The following is a 19,320-nucleotide window of genomic DNA, read 5'->3' on the forward strand; positions in this document are numbered from 1 at the left end:
ACAAGTATAATACTATGTTCAAGTAGGGGCAAGCGGGAATTGAAAAATGTGTTTATAATATCGTTTTATAAACACAAGGATTATTGGGAGTAAATGATCAGTTTTTAAAGTTTGTGTAGCCAGCAAAGCTATTAACATTTTCAGCATCCAAGCAGAAGTTCAATGAGATGAAGCTGTCAATGAATGGAATGTTTTTGTGAGCAGAGACCTATTCAGCGAGGTAAAGGAGCATCATTATGGTTGAGCAGTGACAGAATAGCTACATAAGACTGGAAATAACAAGACGAGGTTAGATGGCAGAAGCAATCTGTAAATTAATTAATGAAAAGGGCAACAAAATAAAACTTGGCAATTGATATTGACTGCTGTCTCAAGATGAATGGGTAAATGGTGAATTGTTCAGACAAATAAAGGAACCTGTAGGGAATTTCAATGTGATAATCATGGGAAATTTCAATATTTTAAGCCTAAAGTAGATGGACTAGGTAACTGAAAGAGAAGGGTGAAAGTTAAAGCAATTTCACACAGGTAATAAGTAACTGATTGCTAATGCATATTAAGCAGAGTGGATTTATCATTCAGTCGTCTGCCAGGAATGATTAGTAATCAGGAGTGGGTGGATCTTTGGGTCTGGCATTCACTGCATCGTTAGATTTGTTATGGTAATGAAGGATAAGGCCAAATGAGCCAGATGTGATGGTGTTTAGAAGTGGAAACTGGTATTGTGAAAAGAGACCCTGGGTAGATAAAATGGAGAGCTAAACTATGAATTAGATTGGGGAAAACTGATACTTTATTGATGTTATGAGGGGTGTGAAAAGGAGCATGTCAGAGAAAACAGTTTAATAAATATGGGAGCTGCAAGAGAGTGCTGCGTATCTAAAATTTTCTAATATTAAGAAAGGCATAAAGTACACATGAGACTTCTAACCTGAGCATTGGGGATTTTATCTGCTCCATAGCATAGTGTTAGAAGCAAAAGGCAGACTTCTCCTGGCCCTGTGATGATGATATTGAAGGCAATGATGGTGGGGGCGGGTGGGTGGGGCGGGGATGGTGCAGAGGAAAAGGGGGTGGGGGGAGTCAAATTGGGATGGCACACTGAAACAATCCCGTCCCCTGGGAAAGTTTCCCAAGGGCTTCACAATTGCAGATTGCCAACTTTGCATGTGGAGGCTGCCAGCTGGCACCCTGGGGCTACCACTGGAGATACCCTGTTAGTTGAAAGAAGGAACTGTGGGTTTCAAAGACTGTATCCAACAATTCAAATGGAGGGTTGTTCTTCTGATCCCAGGAGCGTGCCACCTAACCTACTCTAAAATAATTATTTAGTTTAACAACTCCATGGACGCTTCCGCTTTGAGGTCTCCTACCTGTCTCAGGTGGTGCTGCCTACCTACCTGCCTAATTAGGCCTGTCAGTCTGCCTCAAAGTCTTCGACCTCTCTTGCTAAGGCTTAAGAGCTGCCATCCCTCAAATTGGGCCAAGAGCATGAGGAGCTCTTGGGCGGTGAACATGGAGCCAGCAACTTAGCAGACTGCTTCCAGGAATAGAGCTCTGGATCCTGACAAGTATGAGCTTCTAACATTGGGAGTCCTAAAATTTGTCAGAAAATCCTGCCAAATAAGTCATGCTTTGTGAGCTCAGCAATTCTTTGAGAATGTAACTAAATTAGTAAACACAGTGGCTATGATTTGTTTAGATTTTCTGAAATTCAACATCTACATGTTGAATTTCCTCTTCTTTTTCGAATACTGGTTAATGTACTTGCATGAACTTCTGTGCAATATTAAAACCACCATTAACCTTCTTACCTAAAGCTCGTTGATGTGTTAAAATTGTGAAAACAGGAATTTACCCAAACACATTAAACAGTTTGTTAAAAACATTAATAAGCATTAATAATTAAAGACGATGGAGCTGGACACAAATGAAGCAAATTAATTCACTGTACTGAAAATTGCTAATGGAGTTCAATGCTTGTTTGAACAGGTCTGTTCTGGGTGCTACACAGATGTCAAGTTGATTCATCTCCACTGTAAACATGAGCACGTTATTTCAGCTGACATTTAAGTTCAGTGTTGAAGGTGCGTAGCATTGGCAGGAATCATTAGTTCAACATTCAAATTAGCAGTGGTATAATGCTCTTGGTTTTGTCTTCATTGGCTGCCCATTATACTGAACTCACTGGAAAGGAGAATTGGACAGATTGTGTGATGGGTGCCTAAGTGGATGCTGCCACTTCTACACCTTGCTGAAGTTGAAAGTCTTTGATGTCACACTAAATCATCTGTGTTCAGAGAGTCATAAAAGATTCCCAGGCACTATTGGAAGGAGGTTACTTTCTCCTAGAGAGAACAAGTGTCCTCCCTCCAGCAAAAAGAGATCATTTAGTCATTCCCAAGTGTGACCATTTTGAGTACAAATTGCCTACAATTCGGAAGTGCTTCATCGGTTGTAAAATCGTGTGAGACATGCCAAGAGCACAATATGACTCAAATCTTCTGGTACCCGTGTTATCGGAGATTAGACTTAAATTGGACGATGCATGTCAGGGAATTCATAGAATCCCTTCAGTGCAGAAGGAGGCCATTTGGCCCATCGAGTCTGCACTGACAACAATCCACCTAGGCCCTATCCCCGTAATCCCACAAATTTACCCTGCTAATCCCTCTAACCTACACATCCCGGGACACTAGGGGCAATTTAGCATGGCCAATGCACCTAACCCACACATCTTTGGACAGAAGTCATGACACACACATGCACTGAAATTGCCTGGAAATTTTGAACTTATATTAGGTCAATTTTCATTTCCCTATGCTCTCCACGAATGTCTCTGACACTGGTTTTAGTGTCAGACTGGATTTACCTCCATTCTTACCATGGAAATGTTACGCTGGTTAATACCTGGTCGAGCTCTGAATAGTCAGCATAACTGAACTGAGAGTACAAACAAACCCAACTACTGTCCCAACCTGAACTGACTTTAGTGCCCCCCCACCCCACTTGACTATCTCCTGACCCAACTCATCTATCCCCAACTCGACTGCCCCTCACCCAACTACCCCTGACTTGATCTCATACTGACTCACTCACTCTCACACACTCACACACTCACACTGTCACACTCACTCTGGCACTCTCACTCTTGCACACTCATTCGCCCAAGTACTTACTCACTCACTCACTCATTTACTCAGTCACTCACTCATCCATTGAAAGCCTTAAGACCTTTAAAACCTTCCTGAATATGGTTAATGTTGTAAAAAGAGGTGTGTCGTCTTTTTGTCAGTCTTTTCCTGTGCTTGACGGTCTTCCCCATGGATGTCTGCACTGACCCATCGATGCTTCAGTTGGGATTAGAATTCTCGGTTGAAAAATCGCAAAAGGGTTGGGTCACAGGAATCTTTGGGGACAGCATCAATGTGCACAGCTGACTGGAGAATCTAGACCAAAGCTCTATGTAAAGGCAAATTCTTTCTTTCTCTGCTGCTTGTATAAATTATTCATAAGAGAGCTCATCTCAATATTTTAAATTGCATTCGCTTTTAAATAAAGCTTTATGTCCTTGTCTTTAGTATTCTTCTATTTGTTGACAGTGTAAATAATTTATATGTGACCACATTATTTAGCTCTCCGCACTGTAAAGGTAAATGGCAGGAGAGATTTTTTTCACTAGCATTTTGGTATTCCTCCAAGGTCACATATATTGCCTATCCTAGTTCCCTTGAGAAGATCATGGTGGGCCACATGAATCTACTGCAGTCCGTAAGACAATGGTGATCGTAGGATACAATTAGGTTAAAATGTTAGGAATTTGCACCACTGAAGTGGAAGATTGACAATATGGTCGGAATTTTACTGGGCTCGCACAACGGAATTCTCCGTTGGCCTCGGGTGGGATTTAACGAGCCTCGCCCCAACGAGGTCATAAAATCCAGCCCTATATGTCTAAATGGGTGATTAAGGGTGACAGTGCGCCAAAGAAACTGCCATTTGTGGTCATGAAGATTATGATGCTTGGGAATGTGATCTTTAAAGATTTCTTCATTTGTTCATACGATGTGGGCATCACTGGCAAAAGCAGTTGTTGCTCTTTTGAGATGACGGCGAGTTGCCTTCTTGGACCGCTGCAATCCATGTGGTGTAAGTACACCCACAGTGCTTTTGTGAAGGGGCTTCCAGATTTTTTACCCAGTGACAGTGAAGGGACATTGATGTCGTTCCAAGTCAGGATGGTATGTGACTTTGAGGGGAACTTGCCAGTGGTAGTGTTTGCATGCAACTGCTGCCCTTGTTCTTCTAGGTGGTAAAGGCTGTGGATTTGGAACGTGCTGTCAAAGGACCCTCACTAAATTGCTGCGGTGCATCTTTCATGTGGTCTATGTTGTTGACAATGTTCACTGGTGGTGGAGAGAGTGAACGTTTAAGTTGGTGGATGGGGTGCTAAACAAATGGGCAGCTTTGTCCTGAATGGAGTCAAACTTCTTGAGCATTGTTAGAACTGCACTCATTCAGGCAAGCAGAAAGCTTTCCTTCACATTCATAACTTGTACTTTATAGATAGTGGATAGACTTTGGGGAGTCAAGAGGTGAGTTACTCACCACAGAATTCCCAGCCTTTGAGCTGCTCTTGTAGCCTTAGTGTGGCTGGTCCAGTTAAATTTTTGATCACTGGTGATGTCAATGATGTTGATTGCGCAGTATTCAGCAATGACAATGGCATTTAAGGACAGGATAGGTGGTTAGACTTTCTCTTTTTGAGACAGTCATCGCTTGGCACTTTTGTGGCACATATTAGTTTCTACTTATCAGCCCAAGATTGAATGTTGTTCCTGCTCTTACTGCATGCAAGAGGAGTTGTTAATGAACACTGTGCAATCATCAGCAAATGTCCCTTCATTTGAGTTTATGCTGGAAGGAAGTTCATTGACAGAGCAGCTGAAGGTTGGCAAAAAGCACGATCCTGAGGAAATCCAACAGTGATGTATGTCCTCAGGCTGAGATTATTGGTCTCCAACAACCACAACCATTTCCTTTGTGCTAGCTTTGACTCCAACCAGTAAAGTGTCTTCTCCCTGATTCCCACTGATTTCAATTTTGCTAGGGCTCCATGATCCCACACTCAACCAAATGCTGCTTTGATACCAAAGGCAGATGCTCCAACCTCTGGAATTCAGCATTTTTGTCCATGTTTGGACTTAGACTGTAATGAGGTCTGGAATTGAGTGACGCTGGTAGAAACCAAATTGAGCTTCAGTGAGCAGGTAATTGCTGTATAAGTACTGCTTGATAGCACTGTTGACAACACCTCCATCACTTTCCTGATGATTGAGAGTAGACTATGTGCTGTAATTTGCTGATTTGGATTTTTCCTGCTTTTTGTGGATAGGGCATACCTGGGTAATTTTCCACATTGGTCCCAGAATCCATGACCTCAAAAATGCAATTGGATGTGAAAAAATGCATCAAATGTTGTGGTCTGTTCCAATTAGAATCAACACTTCCATTAATCAACTTTAGGATTTTATACAGCACATTCGAACATTGCAAAATGGCATTGTTACTGAAGTGGCCTGGCTAATGAACTGAATGCATGAGTTCAGATTCCACCATGGTAAAAAACAAACTAAGCCACTAATGTATTTTAAAGCAGGGAATTGCTGTTCTTACTGTTTTAACCAGGTTAGCAGGAGTGATTCCTGTCTTTGTCCCACTCCTGAGTTGGTTACAGCAGAACTTGAATTTAAAAGAGAGGTGTTATTGCCAATTTAATATATATTTAACTGTCTATAGCTCGGTGCAAGAAATAAGCCAGCCAGGATCCTTAAGTTAACAAGTAAAGAGATAGCTTCATTGCTGAAACTCACCCAGATAAAGATTTGGAGATTACGCCTTGTACACTTATGACTACATGGCCAAATTCTGGTTCCAACTCCATTATTAGGATCTATATCCAGATATTCCACCATTCCATTATCAGGATCTATATCCAGATATTTCACCATTCTGTTATCAGGATGTACTTCCAGATATTTCACCATTCCCTTCATACGGGCATACTCCTAATTGCTTCAGCCATACAATATTGTCAAGTTGAAGGGTGCCAGAAAAGATTTAGCTGATGAGCATGTCATCAAATGCCCAACCCAGCAAAATCCAGCCCAGTGTAAAAGAAAAAAGACACCAGCTGAAAGCCTCAAAATAATATTCATTTGACTATCGTGGTATTTTTACGAAAAAATACACAGAAACTACAATACAGGATCAGGGCTTTCAACCATGTTGTTTACCCATGAGCAGTAATTCAACACAGAAACTCAGTAAGGGATGTGAAGAAATGTGCAAATTTCATATTTAGGTGAGAATGGTTGGTTCAACATAATAGATACGTGTAATAGTTAACAGCTATATCTGCTGATGACTAATTTGTCTGCCAGAAATAATCTTGTGAAAATGCATTGATTTTTTGCATTATTTCCCCCCCACCCCCCACGCTGTTTAGGTGCCGGTGGCTGGTCCCCACTGGATTCTGATCATTATCAGTGGTTGCAGATGGATTTTGGGAACAGGAAACAGGTCACGGCTGTAGCGACCCAAGGCAGGTACAGCAGCTCGGACTGGGTGACACAGTACAGACTACTTTACAGTGATAAAGGGCGGAACTGGAAACCATACCATCAGGATGGCAACATCTGGGTACGTACTAACTGAGTTAATGTTTTAGTTTCAAAGCTGCAAACCATGTCTTTGTAAACTAAAGCACAATGGGAAATATTCAGGTGATTTTAAAGCATTGTATTAGTCTGGAATGAATTACAAGCCACAGCAGCATCCAAGCAAACAACTGGGTTTCTTTTACGCATTAAGCACGTATATCAAAAAGAGTATTTGTTTTTGTAGACAAAAAGTGTTTTTCAGAACCTGATTAATGCACACACTAAAGAATTGATGGTCTAAATATATTCATAAAACAGAGAGTATTGCTTAAATTAGGATCAAAGGATCATGATTATTTACATTACTGTGAGACTGCGCTGCCAACTGTATTAAATAATCAAGAGATCAGAATCACACTAGAAAGAGGGACAACAATAAATATAATGTCTATTAGTCTAAGGTAGTATTAGCAATGATGGAAACATTTAAAATTTCACACTTTATAGAAGCTGGTTTGAAATATCAGCACCTATTGTGCTGTGTGTTCGTTAGTTGTTGCCTTCCACATATACTGCTACTTGAGATCCAGACAGTATACATACAACTATTAGCACAATTTCTTTCTTTTTTCTTAAGCTTCACAAGCATTATAAATATAAGGTCAGATGTTCAAGTTGGTTAACTGTTATGTCCTTCTCTCTGGTCATAACATAGGCTATCGGCACACCCAAACAAAGCAAAAACAAGGCTGGCTATTTTATCCCTACAGAACAAAGAACAAAGAAAATTACAGCACAGGAACAGGCCCTTCGGCCCTCTAAGCCTTCACTGACCATGCTGCCCAACTTAACTAAAACCCCCTACCCTTCCAGGGACCATATCCCTCTATTCCCATCCTATTCATGTATTTGTCAAGATGCCCCTTAAAAGCCACTACCATATCCGCTTCCATTACCTCCCCCAGCAGCGAGTTCCAGGCACTGACCACCCTCTGTGTAAAATATTTGGCTCGTACATCTCCTTTAAACCTTGCCCCTCACACCTTAAACCTATGCCCCCTAGTAATTGATTCTTTCACCCGAGGAAAAAGCTTCTGACTATCCACTCTGTCCATGCTTCTCATAATCTTGTAGACTTCTATCAGGTCGCCCCTCAACCTCCGTCATTCCAGTGAGAACAAACCAAGTTTCCCCAACCTCTCCTCATAGCTAATGCCCTCCATACCAGGCAACATCCTGGTAAATCTTTTCTGTACCCTGTCCAAAGCCTCCACATCCTGGTAGTGTGGCGACCAGAATTGAACACTATGTTCCAAGTGCGGCCTCACTAAGGTTCATTAAAGCTGCAACATGACTTGCCAATTTTTAAACTCAATGCCCCAGCCGATGAAGGCAAGCATGCCGTATGCCTTCTTGACTACCTTCTCCACCTGCGTTGCCACTTTCAGTGACCTGTGTACCTGTACACCCAGGTCCCTTTGCCTATCAATACTCTTAAGGGTTCTGCCATTTACTGTATATTTCCTATCTGTATTAGACCTTCCAAAATGCATTACCTCACATTTGTCCAGATTAAACTCCATCTGCCATCTCTCTGCCCAAGTCTCCAACTGATCTATATCCTGCTGTATCCTCTGATGGTCCTCATCACTATCCGCAAATCCACCAACCTTTGTGTCGTCCGCAAACTTACTAATAAAACCAGTTACATTTTCCTCCAAATCATTTATATATATTACAAACAGCAAAGGTCCCAGCACTGATACCTGAGGAATGCCACTTGTCATAGCCCTCCATTCAGAAATGCACCCTTCCACTGCTACCCTCTGTCTTCTTTGACTGAGTCAGTTTTGTATCCATCTTGCCAGCTCACCTCTGATCCCATGCAACTTCACCTTCTGCACCAGTCTGCCATGAGGGACCTTGTCAAAGGCCTTACTGAAGTCCATGTAGACAACATCCACTGCCCTACCCTCATCAATCATCTTCGTCACTTCCTCGAAAAACTCGATCAAGTTCGTGAGACACAAAACCATGTTGCCTCTCACTAATGCGTCCACTTATTTCCAAGTGTGAATAAATCCTGTCTCGAAATCCCTCTCCAATAATTTCCTTACCACTGATGTAAGGATCACTGGCCAGTAATTATCTGGATTATTCTTGCTACCCTTCTTAAACAAAGGAACAACATTGGCTATTCTCCAGTCCTCTGGGACCTCCCTGTAATGTGGAGATGCTGGCGTTGGACTGGGGTAAGCACAGTAAGAAGTCTCACAACACCAGGTTAAAGTCCAACAGGTTTATTTGGTAGCCAGTGAGGATACAAAGATTTCTTTCAATTTCCTCCCTTGCCTCTCTCAGTATTCTGGGATATATCCCATCAGGCCCTGGGGACTTGTCTACCTTAATGTTTCTCAAGAATCCCAATAACTCCTCCTTTTTGATCTCGACATGACTCAAACTATCTACACATCGTTTCCCAGACTCATCATCCATCAAGTCCTTCTCTTTGGTGAATACTGACGCAAAGTACTCATTTAATACCTCGCCCATTTCCTCTGGCTCCACGCATAGATTCCCTCCCTTGTCCTTGAGTGGGGCAACCCTCTCTCTGGCAACCCTCTTGCTCTTTATATAAGTATAAAAAGCCTTGAGATTTTCCTTAATCCTGCTGGCCAATGCTTTTTCGTGACCCCTTTTAGCCCTCCTTACTCCTTGCTTAAGTTTCTTTCTACTTTCAGAGTTCAGTTAATGTTCCAGATACTGTCAGCATTGTGGTTCCTCAGACAGGATACATTTACAAAGACATATGTATCAAAGAACAATAAGCACAGGAACAGGCCCTTCGGCCCTCCAAGCCTGCGCCGCTCATGTGCCCAACTACACCATTTGTTTGTATCCCTCTATTCCCAGTCTGTTCATGTGGCTATCTAGATAAGTCTTAAACGATCCCAGCGTGTCCGCCTCAATCACCTTGCTTGGGAGTGCATGCCAGGCCCCCACCACCCTCTGTGTAAAATACGTCCCCCTGACATCTGTGTTGAACCTTGCCCCCCTCACCTTGAACCTGTGACCCCTTGTGTTCGTCACCTCCGACCTGGGAAAAAGCTTCCCACTGTTCACCCTATCTATGCCCTTCATAATTTTATACACCTCTATTAGGTCGCCCCTTATCCTCCGTCTTTCCAGGGAGAACATCCCCAGTTTACCCAATCTCTCCTCATAACTAAGACCCTCCATACCAGGCAACATCTTGGTAAACCTTTTCTGTACTCTCTCCAAAGCCTCCACGTCCTTCTGGTAGTGTGGCGACCAGAACTGGACGCAGTATTCCAAATGTGGCCTAACCAAAGTTCTATACAGCCGCAACATCATATGCCAACTTTTATATTCTATGCCCCGTCCAATAAAGGCAAGCATGCCATATGCCTTCTTCACCACCCTCTCCACCTGTGCTGCCACCTTTAAGGATCTGTGGACTTGCACACCCAGGTCCCTCTGTGTGTCTATACTCCTGATGGCTCTGCTATTTATCGTATAGCTCCCCCTTACATTAGATCTACCAAAATGCATCATTTCGCATTTATCTGGATTAAATTCCATCTGCCATTTCTCCGCCCAATGTTCCAGCCTATCTATATCCTGCTGTATTCTCTGACAATGTTCATCACTATCCGCAACTCCAGCAATCTTCGTGCCGTCCGCAAACTTACTGATCACACCAGCTACATCTTCCTCCAAATCATTTATATATATCACAAACAGCAGAGGTCCCAGTACAGAGCCCTGCGGAACTCCACTAGTCACAGACCTCCAACCGGAAAAAGACCCCTCCACTGCTACCCTCTGTCTTCTATGGCTAAGCCAATTCTCCACCCATCTAGCTAGCTCACCTTTTATCTCGTGAGATTTAAACTTTTGCACCAGCCTGCCATGAAGGACCTTGTCAAACGCTTTACTAAAATCCATATAGACGACATCCAAGGCCCTTCCCTCGGCAATCATTTTTGTCACCTCCTCAAAAAACTCAACCAAATTTGTGAGGCATGACCTCCCTCGTACAAAACCATGCTGATTATCGCTAATGAGATTATTCAGTTCTAAATGCACATATATCCTATCTCTAAGAATCTTCTCCAACAATATCCCCGCCACGGACGTCAAGCTCACCAGCCTATAATTACCCGGGTTATCCTTGCTACCCTTCTTAAATAACGGGACCACATTTGCTATCCTCCAATCCTCTGGGACCTCACTTGTGTCCAGTGAAGAAACAAAGATTTCTGTTAGAGGCCCAGCAATTTCATCTCTTGCCTCCCTGAGGAGGCTAGGATAGATGCCATCCGGCCCTGGGGATTTGTCTGTCTTAATGTTTCCTAAAAAACCTAACACTTCCTCCCTTGTAATTGAGATTTTTTCTAACGGGTCAACACATCTCTCTGAGACACTCCCAGTCAACATGTCCCTCTCCTTTGTGAAAACTGATGCAAAGTATTCGTTTAGGATCTCACCTACTTTCTTTGGTTCCAAGCATAATACCCCTCCTTTGTCCCTGAGAGATCTGATTCTTTCCCTAACAACCCTCTTGTTCCTAACATATGTATAAAATGCCTTAGGATTCTCCTTAATCCTGTCTGCCAAGGACATTTTGTGACCCCTTTTTGCCCTTCTCACTCCCTGTTTGAGTTCAGTGTGGCCTCATATAAAAATTAGTTGTGTGCTGTTTAACATGTCAGTATATAAATATGTTTCTATGTTTCATTATGTGCTTAATCAGTTTTTCAAACTTGAAGTTTATTGCCCAAGTGGAAGAATTTATGAAGCAATTCCTTGCAATCTATATACAGCTACATGTCTTGTAAAAAAAATCTATGTTGAATGAATATATCTATAAAAAATATCCAGTCATATATGCACTAAATTATATTTTATTTTCAAGAGGTGACTAAATTTAGATCTAATACTTCTGATGATCTTTACTTTCCAATATAAATTTTATAAAACTTTTGGATCACACATTTGTATGTACTTATATGTCTTTAAAAGATTTGTTTTGTTAAACTATGTTCATTGTGAGTACTGATGCTTTGTCACATGTTTAATCCTGCTGTGGATTTTATTGGTTTACTGAATTCAGATCGAAAACATCTATAGAATATCTGTTGTGTTATAATGATGTAAAGGTACCAATCGCTCAGAAGGATTGGATAAGCATGTTGTGGGTTCGTTTTTTTAGATGAGGTACATTAAATCAGCTATACATAGGAAGAAATCTTAAAGATATTAGCAGCAGAACTGTGTGTGTATATGTGTGAGCCCTGTTCAAAAGAATAAGTGAAAATAAAACTGGATTGCATGACACACTTCCCTTCGAGTGATGTCATGCTGCTATCCCTTAAAGTTATATTACAACAGTACTGGCTTGCTAAACTAGATTGATCATAACTGTGGATGCAAATGAGTAAAGAAGCTGTAGATCCACGCTTAAAGCTTGGGCTGATTTTGGTGCAATCTGCACTGAAGCCGGCTTGGTATGGCTCCTGCTCTGCCCAAGACCGCAAGGCACTACAAAAGGCTGTGAATGTAGCCCAATCCATCATACAAACCAGCCTCCCATCCATTGACTCTGTCTACACTTCCAGCTGCAAAGACAAAGCAGCCAGCATAATTAAGGACCCCACACACCCCGGACATTTTCTCTTCCTTCGGGAAAAAGATAGAAAAGTCTGAGGTCACGTACCAACCAACTCAAGAACATGCTTGCAAAACAAAATAATGAAGATGGTGAGTTTTTTCTGTTCACAACCATTCAAGGAGGTTCATAGAAATCATAGAAACCCTACAGTGCAGAAGGAGGCCATTCGGCCCATCGAGTCTGCACCGACCACAATCCCACCCAGGCCCTACCCCCACATATTTACCAGCTAATCCCTCTAACCTACGCATTTTAGGATTCTAAGGGGCAATTTTTAACCTGGCCAATCAACCTAACCCGCACATCTTTGGACTGTGGGAGGAAACCGGAGCACCCGGAGGAAACCCACGCAGACACGAGGAGAATGTGCAAACTCCACACAGACAGTGACCTGAACTGGGAATCGAACCCGGGACCCTGGAGCTGTGAAGCAGCAGTGCTAACCACTGTGCTACCGTGCCGCCCAACCGTGGCCAACCACTGCGCTACCGTGCCGCCCAGGAACATGATGTTTGCCTTTGGGCTACGTTCATTCTTAAATGAACTAGTTTTGCTGAAAAAAAATATTTTTTTCAATAATTTTCATCTTGCAATTACCAGGGCAATTTGCAAGAATACCAAATACAAAGGGATCAACAATTGATATATGATAGGAGAATGCTGATTGATTGGCAAGTGGACTCTGATTGGTAGAGGCATTGCCATGGAGACTACACTGGTTGTTGATGACTAAGAGTTAACTGCCAAGCATTGTTTAAAATTTAAACCAGGCAACTAATTGGTTAAAGCATTGCCCTGAGGAATGATTCCGCAAATTGCTGTCCCTTATTTAGTTTAGCTGAAAAAGACACAATGTGCATACATGTCTGTAAAGAACAGGACCTGTGTATTAATACATGTAGCTTCCAGTACACACAAATGCACCAGGCTGCGAGCCAGACTGGTTAAATTAGTTGTCAGCGTAATTTTTAGCATACTGAGGATTATTTAGTCATAGTTGTCCAATTGGAACCGGAATTGGACGCTGCATTTTAAGCATACTGAGGATTATTTAGTCATAGTTGTCCAATTGGAACCGGAATTGGACGCTGCATTTTGAGTTTTGCAAGCACAGGCTGGTTGGGTACTATCTGTACCTTGGCCACTGCAAACAGCGGAGGGAACATGATGTTTGATACAGTCCGCCAACCTTTGGGACATATGGCCTACATACCTAGAATCACACGAGCATTAAGATTCATACTGCACAAGGAGGATATTGAGTTAACAACTGGGAGCATTGAGTAACTGGCATTATATCAGGCATATTCAATATGGAATAATCAAATGTGGGCCGCTGACATTGCAAAGGGCAGCTTATATCAATGAACAATATATTTAAGCATAAAAGGACAGCACACAAGAGCTAAATATAATTTTTCACAAGTGTGTCGCACGCAGAAAAATACTACCCAACAGGTTGAAGCTAAGTTTAAATTTATGTTTAAATTTAAATTTATCCTTCCTAAAATGGCTATTGTTTAGTAATTCAGGAATATCCTACCAAGGTTATATAAATGTAATTATGAGATTAATAAATTATGCTTAAATATATTGTTCATTGATATAAGTTCTACAGTTTCTACTACTGGTAGGATCTCTTTTTCCATAGTATTATTTTTTGTCAGTATATGCTTTAAAAGAACAGAAAAAAGTATTATATTCTGTTGCACATTTTCAAAATGTGATCCAGGTGGTACACTATCCTTTCACTGTTTGACTCAAATGCAGCTCTGCCCTATGGGAGAAATCTCTGCCTGCTGTATGGGTCTCCCAGGAAATTTAGTTAAGCAGATCCGGTCCTTACTCATGTGAACATGTACTCACGACTCTGGGTTTACACAATTTGACACGAAGTTGGAACTCTTACTCAATGAGTTCATGAAGATGCAAAATGTAGGAAGTGGAATAGAGTTAGCTGCTCCTTCTCTGAGGCTTTGGTTCAATCAAACCTTCTGGCAAATGAAAGAGTTTCTTCTTTATCTCAGCCTTGTTTATACTTGGCTCACACATACTTGATGCTGATGCTGAAAGACAAAAAATAAAAATTATTCTGTTGCCCATCAGAATTTGTATCTGTTATAACTTAAAATTGTTGAGTGGTTTGCAACAATCCCTCTCAAAAGGCATTGAAAATGCAGGTATTTCCTATCATAAAATCCATTTTAGAAGCCCCAACGTTTGGATGCGCCTTTTAGGTGATGCTCAGATGGGAATTTGCAGATGCTGGGAATTCTGCAGGGAGTATTTCACCTGCTGACACCCCAAAGCCTGTCCACCATCTACAAAGCACAAGTCAGGAGTGGGATGGAATACTCTCCACTTGCCTGGATGAATGCAGCTCCCAACAACACTCAAGAAGTTTGATACCATCCAGGACAAAACAGCCCACTTGATTGGCACCCCATCCATCACCTTAAACATTCACTCCCTCACCACCAAATCACAGTGTTAGCAATGTGTACCATTTACAAGATCCATTACAGCAACTCACCAACCCTCCTTCAATCGTATCTTCCAAACCTGCAACCTCTATCACCGAGAGGACCAAGGGCATGGGAATATCATCTCCTGCAGGTTTCCTTCCAAGCCACACACTTTGGAAATAAATCATCATTGTTTGACCATCACTGGGTCAAAATCCTGGAACTCCCTTCCCAACAGCATTGTTGAAGTACAATTAAGGATGAGCAACTTATGTTGTCCCTGTCAATGATACTCATAATCACAAGAAATAATAAAAGCAAAGACTCCTTTGAGTGTCAGGAACTCTCGTGAATTTAAAAAAAAAATCCCTTGTATAATGTTCTGTGAACTTACCCAGTGAGGAGAATGCTCCACTTTTTATTCCTCATCTTAGCTGCTATTGGTTGCATTTGCTCCAATTGATCTCGACTCCTATGGGTAAAATCAGATGAGATTGTCACTTCTGCTGACTGTTCAGTGACTTGTGCATGTGCAGACATCAGGTGAGGACACGAATAGGCTCAGCTGTTATTGTGCTTGCAATCGAGTAACCATCAAAGGATTTCCCATGAATATTAACTGGCTGGATGAGCTACTGGAGGATTACTGGTACCTATGGAACCAAGTTCTAGCAAGCTGTGAATACATCCTGGAGACAGGAAGAGTGGCAGGAGGATTTACAATAAAGATAGAGAAAGACAACTTATGGAGTTTGGGTGAAAAATCTTTGTTTACCAGAAGATAAACAGTTAAGTTAAAATGATTGATGAGTAAAAAGAGAAAGTAGTTTTGGAATTTAATTGCTATTCATACAACAGAAATGCTCACTTGACAGTTGTTTGTGTAGAGTTGACTATTTTTCTGGAGTGGAAGATGATAAATTGGGTTTCTGTCTTATATCAGTGGCGCATAGAAATTCTTCCAGGGCATGTTGACTACTTTCCTCTCATCCTCATTTTCATACTGGGCTTATTTTAGTAAAATGACAAAATAAGAAAAAGGTGCAAGTTCAATTTACACGCAAACTCAGGACATCAAAAAATACTTCCACAACAAATTGTTTAAGTATGGATTATAAATTCTTGTTTTAAATATTGGAAACAGGGACTAAATAACTAACTGAGTACATTAAGGTGGATTGCACAAGGATTTCTGCATTGCATTACATGCACTGTTATTTTTAACTTAATACTCACGATTTTCATCTAAGAAATAGTTTCAAAATAATGCTCCTGTAAACACATAGGGGTTTTTCCGGTGTACTCAGATTTTTGGGGATTTTCTAGCATGCCATGTGAGGGGTGGAACCTCTTTCAACTCTTACAAGGCAGATATTGTGATCAGGGAAGGAGCGGAGGGTCCCTAGCCCACAGGTTCCTACTTGTGTAGCCCTCGCTATTGTGCTGGAAGCCGGTCTGTGAAGTGAAATGCACTACCAGATGGGCTGGAGTGGGCCTGACTTGGGATGTAGGATATTTAGGCCAACAAGTAAGGTAAGTTTTAAAAATGGTTGATTGGTTCCCTTATACAAAGGCATTGAGGGGCATGGTTCGGGGCTAGGAAATGACCTGGGAAGCGTCCTGAGCTATAGAATGGAGTAGTTGGGGGACAGAAATTGGGTGTTCCAGCCGGGCACCACTCTTTAGGAAGGATGTCAAGGCATTGAAGAGACTGTACAAAATATTTACAAGAATAGTTTCAGGGATGAGGGCCTTTAGTTACCAGGATAGATTAGAGAAGTTGAGGCTGTTTTCCTTCGAGCAGAGAAGGTTGAGCGGAGATTTGGGAGAGGTATCCAAAGTCATGAGGGATGTGAACAGATCAAATAAGAAGAAACTGTTCCCTTTGGGGAAAGGGGGTCAAGAAGCAGAGGACACCAAATAAAGGTGCATGGCCAAATAACTAAAGGTGACGTAAAAATAAAGTGATTTTACGCAGCAAATTAGGATCGTGAATGCACTGCCTGAGTTTTTTTTCAATTTTTTCACCTCATTGTTAAAGTTACAAAGCCAATGCTCAGAATGGACAGGGCAAACCCAAATTCCTGCTCCAAAAACCAAATTCAATTTCCAATTGCATCCAATTCATGGTCCCTGCAAGGGAGACAAACAAGATCCAAGCTGCCAAGATAAGGCGTTGCACCTCACCTTGGGCTTGATCTGACACTTGATCTTAGCCAAAAGGCCAAGGAGCAATTGTAGCTTTTAAAAGATTATTGAATGATTATCTGATTATAAAGATTTGCAGAACTGTGGGGAAAGGCAAGTGAGCAGCATTAGCTGATCTGCTTCGGCAGTGAGCCAACATGAATGCTATGGGTGAAATGGTCGTATTGTCTGCTGTAACCATTCCATGGATACAAAATTGACTTGATGACAGAAGCCAGAGGGTGGTTATAGAGGATTGTTTTTAAAACTGGAGACCTATGACCAGCGGTGTGCCTCACGGATCAGTGCTGGGTCCACTGTTATTTGTCATTTATATTAATGATTTGGATAAGAATATAAGAGGCATGGTTAGTAAGTTTGCAGATGACACCAAGATTGGTGGCATAGTGGACAGTGAAGAAGGTTATCTCTGATTGCAACTGTGTACAGTTCTGGTCACCCTATTATAGAAAGGATATTATTAAACTAGAAAGAGTGCAGAAAAGATTTACTAGGATGCAATCGGGACCTAATGGTTTGAGTTATAAGGAGAGGCTGGATAGACTATGACTTTTTTCTATGGAGCGTAGAAGGCTGAAGGGTGATCTTATAGAAGTTTATAAAATAATGAGGGGCACAGATCAGCTAGAAAGTCAATATCTTTTCCCAAAGGTAGGGGAGTCTAAAACGAGTGGGCATAGGTTTAAGGTGAGAGGGGAGAGATACAAAAGTGTCCAGAGGGGCAATTATTTCACACAGAGGGTGATGAGTGTCTGGAACAAGCTGCCAGAGGTTGTAGTAGAGGCTGGTACAATTTTATCTTTTAAAAAGCATTTAGATAGTTACATGGGTACGATGGGTATAGAGGGATATGGGCCAAATGCGGGCAATTGGGATTAGCTTAGGGGTTTTTAAAAAAAAATAAGGGCGGCATGGACAAGTTGGGCCGAAGGGCCTGTTTCCATGCTGTAAACCTTTATGACTCACCCTATTTTCATGATGTTGGTGTATGTTGGGAAATGGTATCACAAGAATAGGCTGTCACCCAAGTGACCATGCCAGTATTCAATGGATAGAAATCTACTTATTTCCTTTCCTTCCATCTTTTCAACCGTGCCCTGTGATGGATTAAGGTGTTTTGTAGTAAAATTTTCTGTGGTGCCCCTTAATCCAAAATAAATGGGGGAGCTCATAAAATCAACATAGCACACTGTGAAAATCATCAGACACTTCCGATGTTGTGGTGTTTCAGAGACTGAAAATCTACACTCTGAATTAAAGTACCATTATTGCAGGCTCACTTATTATTTTATCTAAATTGTGAATAAAGCCAATTGACAACTCTCAGATGCATGTTGTCTGCGTGGTTTGCTGTCCTAGTTGAGGATACAGCATCTCCCTAAGGAGCACCAAACGTGATTTGTACCTAATGGAACTGCGTTGCCAAAAATAAAAATGAATTGATAACTAAAAGAAAACTGTTAAATCTTTTATACGTAATGTAGTTCTATGCGACATACATAAAATGTTTTGCTTCTACAACATAAAGAATTTAATGGCTGGCTTCAATAATGATTTGTCAGCATAATTATTTTAACTCTCTTTCAACCCCTGCATCCCTGCAAATTGTAGTGAGGCAATGAGGGGGGAGGGGAGGGAATTTTCTGTTCCTGTTTTCTTAGGGCGGGATCGGCGACAGGATGGAAAATCCCATGAAAGGCCCAAATCACGTGTGATGTGATTCCCCCGCCTGTGATGTAATGGGAATCCCAGCATTCAACATCTGGCACCTCATTACAATGAATTTGCCTCTGATTATCAGGCCTTCTACAACTGATAACAGCCTCTGCCCACCCCCATTGCATTAGCAATTTGTGTTGACGTGAGGAGGCACAGGCATGATTTATGACAAGTCTCCCATGGCATGTATCTGATGGGCAGAACCCACTAAAGGATCTCAAGTGAGTGCATCGCTCAGGGGGAGAGGGCCAGGCCCAGGCACTGTCCCCGGCACTGCCACAGTACTTCCCCTTGGCACTGCCTGGACATTATCAGGGGCCAGTTCCAGTGGCGGCATTCTATTTTTACTCTTTCTTATTGGGACGGCCTTTAAAAATGGTGCCTCAATCTTTAAAAAGCTAAGCTGCTGATGGGCCAGGCTCAATCAGGGAGTTACATCATGGGACCTGCCCCTTTTTTTTGGTAAGAAGTTTAACAACACCAGGTTAAAATCCAACAGATTTATTTGGTAGTAAATGCCATTAGCTTTCGGAGCGCTGCCCCTTCGTCAGGTGGAGTGGAGATCTGCTCA

At 41.8% G+C, this 19,320-nt stretch overlaps 1 protein-coding gene across 1 annotated transcript in view; it reads left to right on the plus strand.

The window, feature by feature from the left end:
* Positions 1-19,320, plus strand: part of LOC144508500 (contactin-associated protein-like 2) — a 1,535,312-nt gene that overhangs the window by 346,375 nt on the left and 1,169,617 nt on the right. Inside the window, exon 4 of the mRNA XM_078236477.1 lies at positions 6,509-6,702. Within this exon, the coding sequence (XP_078092603.1) occupies positions 6,509-6,702 (194 nt within the window). The remainder of the gene's footprint in view (positions 1-6,508; positions 6,703-19,320) is intronic.

Source organism: Mustelus asterias, chromosome 2, assembly GCF_964213995.1.
Source record: "Mustelus asterias chromosome 2, sMusAst1.hap1.1, whole genome shotgun sequence".
Classification (NCBI taxonomy): domain Eukaryota; kingdom Metazoa; phylum Chordata; class Chondrichthyes; order Carcharhiniformes; family Triakidae; genus Mustelus; species Mustelus asterias.